The following is an 8,557-nucleotide window of genomic DNA, read 5'->3' on the forward strand; positions in this document are numbered from 1 at the left end:
TCTCCTTTACTCCATATCTAAATTAATTTCTGGTAAAAGAAGGGAAAGTTCTCAACTTTGTTTGTTTTCACGCGTCAGACTTAGAGAAAGCATGACCATTATATTTTTAGCCAAGTGTCAATTTTCTACAGCATGGGGTTTACTATTTGGTTGTCCATCTTTATAATAATAAAAAAAAAGGGTAAAATTTTTTATTTTTAATCAATAATTAATTAATAATATTTAAAATATAAAATAAAAAGATATTATTAATTTATTATAATAAAAAATTAAATTAATAATAAAAAATATTAAAAAAATTTCTAGTCCTCTTTTTAAAATTTTTGTCTAGTAACAAATGGAAGATATGATCGGATTCGTACATGTGTGATGTCAGAAGAGGGAAGACATGGCGAAGTGAAAGCACATTTGATATCAGACTCATACTCTCTGCTAAAAAGAAAAGCTTGCAGATCGACACAACAAAGAGAAAGAGAAAAAGAAAAGAGAGAGAGAGCGATGGATTCCTCTGAATCTCACATGGCTACCCTCCCTGAAGATGACGCTGACTCCGATCATCCCCAACAAACTTCCCCCTCAGCTTTCGATTCCGTTCCTCAACGGCCTCCCTCAAATAAGTAACCTTCTCTCTCTCTCTGCGATCTTTTCAGCTCCCACCGCCCATTACTCTCTTCTATATACATGATTGCATTTATGATCGTTTCTTCGGTTCATTTTAGCTGTTAATTGCTTGTTGCAGGAGTTCCTTGGAGAAATATTTACCTGTAGATTGGTCCATCTACTTTGATAAAGAACAAGATGTTGCTATTCCCAATTCCAATGACGTTAGTCCCCTAAACCTAAACCCTTGCCACTGCTTTTTTTTTCCACACAATTAAATGATTATTCTTTGTAACAACAATAAAGCATTTCATTTTCCATCTATTTAGGTATTTCATGTGTACATGGCAGGAACTGAGGGACCCGTTGTGTTTTGTTTACATGGTGGTGGTTATTCTGGGTATGCTTACCTAGTTTCATTGCTAAATTTCTCTTATTATCTTAGTTATCTCTTCAAATTTTGATTAATGGAGTATTATGATTCATGGGAACTAGAATTATGCCTGACAGCCTGAGTGTAAGACCCACTAAAATTAAATCAAGTGGTAAATGGATATGTTGAATTTAGGAGCAATTCGCAGTATATGCTTGATTTGAAAAAGGAGAGAGTAGCTGGCATAGCAACTTGATTACCAAGATTGAAGTCTTTGCAATCTCATTTTTCTTTGCTTACAGTTAGTATAACCATTCTCTTAAACGTGTCAAGTCTAATTTTATATGGTATTACTCGTAGTTGCTATAATTATTTCGTAGGTTGCAGTCTGATGAATATTCATTCACGCATTTATTTTCTACAGGCTTTCATTTGCTTTATCTGCAAGTAAAATTAAGGAAAAAGCTAGGGTAGTTGCAATGGACTTCCGAGGTCATGGGAAGTCAGTGTCAGATAATGATCTTGACTTATCTGTAGAGGTACAATGTAATAAATAGATTCAATAAGATTGTTTTGTGTGAGGATGTGTACTATATTCAGCATGCTGGCTGTTATACTGTTCATTATATAACCATCTTTTCATGCAGACCATGTGCAATGATGTAATAGCTGTTATAAAGCAATTATATGGAGAATCCCCACCAGCAATTATCCTTGTTGGTCACAGGTATTCCTTTTTTGTTATCTTAGTAGGAAGGTGGTTCTGTAATAGAAGTATTGATTTGATTCCTGTTATTTAAAAGCTTTACTATCTTCCTAACCCTCATACATGGATTGTAAGCATTTTGCATAATGTGATTGGTGAATTTGGTTTTCACGAGAGAAATTTTTCGGGGTTATCGGTTCAGTTCTTGATATTCTATATGGCTATAAGGCATGATTGTTTGATTTCACTTTTGCTCTTGCCGACTTAGGTTGTCTATTTTAAGCTGAATGTGTTTGTAGAGCCTCCACTTTTCTCTTTGATATTATATCCTCAAATTAATAATATATTATTCTATCAAATATTTGGTGAACTAACCTCTGTACCATTTTTTTTTCTTTCCTTCTAATATAGTAATGATTTTTAAATATGATAATGATGTTAACAATCATTGATAAAAATTTATTTCATCATCAAAGCATGGGAGGGTCAATTGCTGTGCATGTTGCTGCAAGGAGATCATTGTCTACCTTGGCTGGGTTGGTAGTTGTGGATGTTGTAGAGGTTGGTTCCTAGTTAATTTCAACTTATTGTTTCTAATGACCAATTACTCAGTGGCACTGATATCGGGTAACAAAAATTTCAGGGAACAGCAATGGCTTCGCTAATTCATATGCAGAAAATCCTATCAAGTAGGGTGCAACATTTTTCTAGTCTTGAAAAAGCTGTAAGCTATGAGTCTATAGTTTTCTATTTGATTTACAAGTTTTATCTGATCTGGTTGGGACAATTGCGTCTCACTTGAAATCTTACTTATTTTCTTACATTTGTTGTTGTTTGTTTTGCAATTGTTAAATAATTATTTTAATATTTCCCTCTGCATGTCAACCTAATTTATTATTTACTTCCTGAATATTGGGCTCTGCTTTAGAATTGTTCCTAGTCCTAGTCCTAGAAATTGATTTTGCAACTTCTAAAAATTTTTGTTGGAAGTCCATGAATTAAAATATATAGAAGGCCACGAATTTTGCATTTTCAACTTTTGAATTGAGAATTAATTTACTAGTTTCATTTCCTGGCAAATTAGTTAATTCATATGGTCCCTTTAAGCTGCTGGAAGGACCCCACAACTGGTGGCAAGAAGCATGAGCACCTAGAAAATTTCTTGTTTGAGAGAATTTGCTTAACTAATATTAAGCAAAGACAATAGTGGACAAAGAATATGTACCTTTTAGCCATAATAAGCTGGAGCATATGATTTTTATAGCTTATTGCATGTGAATTGGTTGTGTAGTAATGTTTTTGTTCTTCCATTTGTTAGCAAATTGTATAATTGTTCGAGGCAATTATTGCATGTCATATGCTTGTGTTAATGGACCTATCTAATGTAGAGTCTGATAGTAGCTATAGGTTATACTGGTACTTGTGATGTTTTTGCAGAAAGTTAACATTTGGGTTGAGCTGAAATTGCTTCTGTGCAGATTGAATGGAGTGTCAGGGGTGGCTCGTTAAGGAATGTTGATTCTGCTCGTGTTTCAATCCCCAGCACCTTAAAGTATGATGATTCAAAGAAATGGTTGGTACTCTTAGCCTTTCGTAATATTGGGTACTTGGGTAGAACAATCCAAGAGATAGTTTTCTTCAATTATCAATCTAAACAACCTGGTTTTGAAGACTTTGGTTCCTGGTTTTTTACTTGAATGGCTTGTTCTTTATATTGATGCTGCAGTTATGTTTACCGCACAGAGCTGGAGAAGACTGAACAATATTGGAAAGAATGGTACATTAATCGATATTATTTTAGTATTTTTCTGTTTACTACTTACTGTAGCTACAAAGTTATAGATAAAACCATTGGCATTCTAAATGTGCTCTCTATTTAAGGGATAGCAAACTTCAGTACGATTGTAATTCCTGGATGAGTTGTTTAGCCCGCATCTGAATTGCTTGCTCTCTAGGACTGTTCTTTGGATATTTGCATGCATATGGATTTTGACAATGTCTCTTTCTATATAGACTCTCAACCTTGGAAACTTAATTTGAAATTGTGCTCATTGGCCTTTTCTTTCCATAAAACTTGTTTGTTTGGTCTTTTATTTCTGAGAGTTAATAAATTATATATTGAAATATTTTCTTATTGCACAGATATGATACTTGATTCTGCAAAAATACAACTACGCTAAATTGTGTCAAATATAATGTGACTTTCATGGTGCCTTGATCAACCCATCCAACAGTTATTATTATTATTATTAACATTATTATTCTTATTTTCAGGTATGAAGGTCTCTCGGATAAATTTTTGTCGTGTCCGGTTCCAAAGCTGCTGTTATTAGCAGGAACAGATAGATTGGACAAGTCAGCACCTTTAAACTACTTTGTATTTTTGTAGTATTTTTCGAATTGTATTTGAGGATTTCATTGAAATGTTTCATTGCGTTAGTTTGTCAATTTCAATAGTTAGAATGGAATTAAACAATATTTTGTTATTTTGTTTGTCCTATTCTTTTATCCTTATGATGTTGTGAGAAGATAGATGAATTGTTCAACGAAATTCTGATATTTTTCTTGGCTATTTTTATCTAACAGGTCTCTCACAATCGGTCAAATGCAAGGGAAGTTTCAAATGATAGTTGTCAGACATACGGGGCATGCTATTCAGGTTCAAAATAACTATGAATTTTGCTTCAATTTTTAACACCCCCCTCTCTCTCTTTTTCCTTCCCTCTAATTTATCATCTAACATATTCTAGCACTATATTCAGGAAGATTCACCTGAAGAATTTGCAAATCTGGTTATAAACTTTATTTCTCGCAACCGAATAGGCCCTCATGGAGTTGAGGTACGAATGCCTCATCTTTTATATTCTCCATTCTAGACCGATTTCATTAAGTTGGTACCATCCATTGCAAGCTGTCACTTCAAATACTGGAAAATGGTGTTTTTCATCCCATTTGAGTATGATAAGAATTCAAGAAGCAATACCAACCTGCTTTATTAAGCTCTGAGTATTATGATTACAACCATTCTTGCATACATGCATATATGCAAGATCCACCCTTTAGGCCTTTATCCACTGTTTGAATGGTGATTTGCTGTCACATTACTTGCATCATGCAATATAAGAACTATTTCATAAAAAAGTAATGGAAGTTTGAATTTATTTAAGAACAAAAAGGGTATAGTTGATTCCGTTGTTGTACAACGATTGCTTTCTCCTAAATTTAGTAATTTTCTTTTTTATTTTTTAAATATTTTAGATGTGATTTGACTATTCTGCTACTAATTACTAAAATATTTGTTTCACAAAATTCTTGGTTTATGCAGATACCTGGCCTCCGCAAGCCAGCCTTTTCAAAACCCTGAACCAGGCATTAGATAAACCAAGAATCATACTACTTGGAGTGACAATGGGTGCCTTACTTTGTTGTTTCTAGTTCTTGTGGTTTACATTTTAGTATTAGTATTAAACCTCGAATTTCAGCCCTAACGAAAATGATAGAGGGCAAAGTTGCCTCAGAATTTGAAATTGACAAAATTTTCCTCATCATTTAAAAGAAAGTGATAGATTAGTCATTTTGTAAAAATCTACTCAGTTATGGAAGCGCCAATATGTCTGTTTTAAAAATTATGATGAGACGAAGTTGTCAATTTCTTGAGGAACTACTTTGTCTTCCTATGTTTCGGTTAGGGGAAAGATTGAGAGTTTACTTTTAAGAATTAATCAATGCTTGTATCTTTTTAGTAGGAGAGGTGGGTAGATGAACTATAGTTTAGATTATATTAGATATGACGACCATGAGAATCAGATGAGGTTGGGTGTGGATTTGAACACATTACTAGTGAAATGACTAATGAGTCTCTTCCATCAATATTATCATTCATAAAGTTTTGGTCATCTCTTAAAATTAAAGGAAACTCTCCTGAACAGAGTATTTCAAAATCTTCGACCTCTTGGTAAATGGTAGCTAGCAGGACCTTTTTAATTGTTTCACGCGTGAAAAAATATTGAAACAATGATAACATTTCTAAAGGGAGAATTAAAATGATAACCTTAGCACCAAGTTCTTGACTTAAAATATACGTTATATTTAGTCATCTATATCTATTAATTCTGATTTATAAACATCTAGATCAAGTGTTTTACTTGGCAGCATTCATATAGAACCCAAGAAAATCCACAAAATTAGGATCCATTGAACACCTGTCTAAATTAATATTTGTACTAGTAAATTATTTTATAAAATAAATATTCTAAAATTTAAACACGAGTTATTAGAATAAGAATTTATTCGTTTTACCAAACCTAACTGGATTGTGCTTCAATGACTTCACCAAAAAAGATTCTCATATAAGCACAAGGTCAATAATTGGCAATACTAGTTTTATTCAAACTAAATAAGGGTTACAAGTTTGATAATCGCTTACCTAACTTATGCAGAGTCCCTTTACATAACACAAGGAAAACACGAGAAATTTTAAAAACTCTAAAAATAAATCAAGTCATTTATTTTATTTTTTAACATATCAGCAATAAGAAATCATGATTTTTATTATGATTTAAATTTTAAAAATTGTTCTTCTAAAAAATTTAATTTGAAACAAGGATGACATATTTACATTACCTATCAGTATTGAATAAATAAAATAAATAAACAGCTTGATTTATTCTTGTAGCACTTTTTCATTAGAAAACAAATCTCATGAAAAAGTGAAAAACCGAACTTGACCTAAGCCTCACGCTAACGCCACTGACCAAAGGGAATAATTAGAGGGCCAAAAAGGGTCCACGTCAGCGGAAAAAGTTAGGGCTGCGTTTGAAGCACCGTGGTGACCGCGTTCCATTTTCAATTTCCCACCTTCTCCCTCGAATCCCTATATATATAAATCTTTCTTTACAGCCCTCGCGTTCTTCTCTTCTGTGCCATTAGTTTAGTTTTCACATTCTCATTCCCTTTTCCCGAGAAAACAAACGCAGCATTAATGGCGTCTTTTGACCAGGCACCTCCCGGCGACTCCAAGTCCGGCGAGAAAATCTTCAAGACCAAGTGCGCTCAGTGCCACACCGTCGAGAAAGGTGCCGGCCACAAACAAGGTTAGCTCCCTCCTTCATTCCTCGCTATTCATACGATTTGTTTTTATATGTGATCGATATTTTCGATTTCGGATTGAATCGTGTTTGCATGTTTCTTCATTAATGCTTTTCTTATTGTATTTAAGCGAGTTAAGGCCTAGATCTGGAGATTGGACGCTAGTTTTGCATTTCACGTTTTTATCGTAATTGTTATCGTGCGTTAAGTGTGCTTTAATCCTAGTTATTCAGATCTGCTTAAAATTTTAGAACAGATGGTATTAGTTGTAAGGTGTTATTGTAAATGCGGTTTGTTGATGTGATTATATGAATGGAAACATTGAATTGTTCTTTTAACATGATTCCCGATGATTTAAATTTAAATTTGAGAATCTTAACACAATTCGGTTCGATTTTTACAAATCGTTTAAGATGAAGAGCATTTAACAGTGTGTATAGTAAACATATGATACTTGAATACTAATCATAACCACTTGAGGCGGTTATAGAATTGATTTTATGCGTTACCTCTGTGTTCTTTTTGAATAATGTCATTGTCAATTCTGAAGGCTGAAACCGTCACCTTTGTTTATAATTTCAGGACCCAATCTGAATGGTTTGTTTGGAAGGCAGTCAGGCACTACTACTGGATACTCCTATTCTGCTGCTAACAAGAGCATGGCTGTGACTTGGGAGGAAAAGACCCTATATGATTACTTGCTTAATCCCAAAAAGGTAATCATCACTGACATATTTCATTCAATTGTGACATTAAGAAAATATGTTTGCCATGCAAGACGTCGCTGACTTGTGTATTTTTTGTGACCTTTTTTTATCCTCTTATGCAGTATATTCCAGGGACAAAGATGGTGTTTCCAGGTCTTAAGAAACCCCAGGAACGCGCTGATCTTATTGCATATCTGAAAGAATCAACTGCACAGTAAATTTTTGTTAAAAGTTTTATGAGATTTAATTTTTAGACATTTAGTTCAGCCGGTGCAGTGATTACTGTAGAATTGGCGAATAAAGTAGATCACATTGTTTGCAATGCTATTTTGTTCATTTTGCATTGCTTTTATAAGAGGCTGCCGTAATATGGCGGGTGTAACATTTAATCCAATTATCAGTTCATTATTGAAACATTCAAATCGATATTTGGTTACCAGAAGCAGAATTAGTCAGTTACCACTCTTAAGTCTTTGCTGAATTATTTGCGTTATTTTTGCTTTTCATGGTTTGCTTGCAATTAATCTTCAAATGTTCCATTCACTTTATTGTAACACTAGTATACCATGTACGATAAGGTTTCCTATTTTCCTTTTGTTATTTAGCAAGTAGGTAAATGACCAAAATGTCCTCCATATTAGAATCGTGCCCCACTCCTAGCTCTGTTCCATCTTCCTCCTATCGGGCCATCGCATGCCCTTTATTGCCGACATCACCATCCCTCGCCGGATTCCTTCTTTTTGCCTTTGTCACCTTCTCCGAGTGTTATTGCCTTCGCTGCCTGTAGTCTTCGCTGCCGTCAAAGTCCTCACCTCCCAAGGGCCTAGCAATCACTGTCGTCTCCTATGCAGTCCGATGCTCTGGCTCTCCTCTACCCGGTCATCATTTGGTCACCTCGCTTGTTCCTTTCTCTGCTTCTCGGTTCAGGTCTTCACTCTTCAATACTTGAGTAATGTTAAAGTTTTACTTTTTAAAAATTTTCAAAATTATTATTTTTTATAATTATTTATTATTATTATTATTATTATTATTATTATTATTATTATTATTATTATTATTATTTATCTATTTTGATTCTCAATA

General features: G+C 33.8%; 2 protein-coding genes across 2 annotated transcripts; both read left to right on the top strand.

The window, feature by feature from the left end:
• The first annotated feature begins 345 nt into the window (after positions 1-345).
• LOC112801376 (uncharacterized) lies at positions 346-5,549 on the top strand. The gene is made up of 13 exons (XM_025844068.2): positions 346-617; positions 740-824; positions 930-1,000; positions 1,398-1,512; positions 1,621-1,700; positions 2,156-2,240; positions 2,323-2,403; positions 3,158-3,252; positions 3,406-3,456; positions 3,954-4,034; positions 4,266-4,338; positions 4,442-4,519; positions 5,005-5,549. Exons 1-13 carry the CDS (start codon positions 370-372, stop codon positions 5,041-5,043), a joined length of 1,182 nt encoding a protein of 393 aa, XP_025699853.1. The 5' UTR covers positions 346-369; the 3' UTR covers positions 5,044-5,549.
• A 500-nt stretch (positions 5,550-6,049) lies between these two features.
• On the top strand, positions 6,050-7,916 carry LOC112801377 (cytochrome c). Its single transcript, XM_025844069.3, has 3 exons — positions 6,050-6,772; positions 7,350-7,483; positions 7,597-7,916. The coding sequence occupies exons 1-3, from the start codon at positions 6,661-6,663 to the stop codon at positions 7,690-7,692; spliced, it is 342 nt and encodes a 113-aa protein (XP_025699854.1). The 5' UTR covers positions 6,050-6,660; the 3' UTR covers positions 7,693-7,916.
• The last annotated feature ends 641 nt before the right edge of the window (positions 7,917-8,557 follow it).

Source organism: Arachis hypogaea, chromosome 5 (assembly GCF_003086295.3).
Source record: "Arachis hypogaea cultivar Tifrunner chromosome 5, arahy.Tifrunner.gnm2.J5K5, whole genome shotgun sequence".
Lineage (NCBI taxonomy): Eukaryota > Viridiplantae > Streptophyta > Magnoliopsida > Fabales > Fabaceae > Arachis > Arachis hypogaea.

Excerpts from the sequence above, each read along its gene's own strand:
- LOC112801376 (XM_025844068.2), top strand. The coding sequence starts at position 370 with ATGTCAGAAGAGGGAAGACATGGCGAAGTGAAAGCACATTTGATATCA. Across the intron at positions 618-739 it reads CAACGGCCTCCCTCAAATAA|GAGTTCCTTGGAGAAATATT; the intron begins GTAACCTTCTCT and ends TGCTTGTTGCAG. Across the intron at positions 4,520-5,004 it reads TAGGCCCTCATGGAGTTGAG|ATACCTGGCCTCCGCAAGCC; the intron begins GTACGAATGCCT and ends TGGTTTATGCAG.
- LOC112801377 (XM_025844069.3), top strand. The coding sequence starts at position 6,661 with ATGGCGTCTTTTGACCAGGCACCTCCCGGCGACTCCAAGTCCGGCGAG. Across the intron at positions 6,773-7,349 it reads AGGTGCCGGCCACAAACAAG|GACCCAATCTGAATGGTTTG; the intron begins GTTAGCTCCCTC and ends TTATAATTTCAG. Across the intron at positions 7,484-7,596 it reads ACTTGCTTAATCCCAAAAAG|TATATTCCAGGGACAAAGAT; the intron begins GTAATCATCACT and ends CCTCTTATGCAG.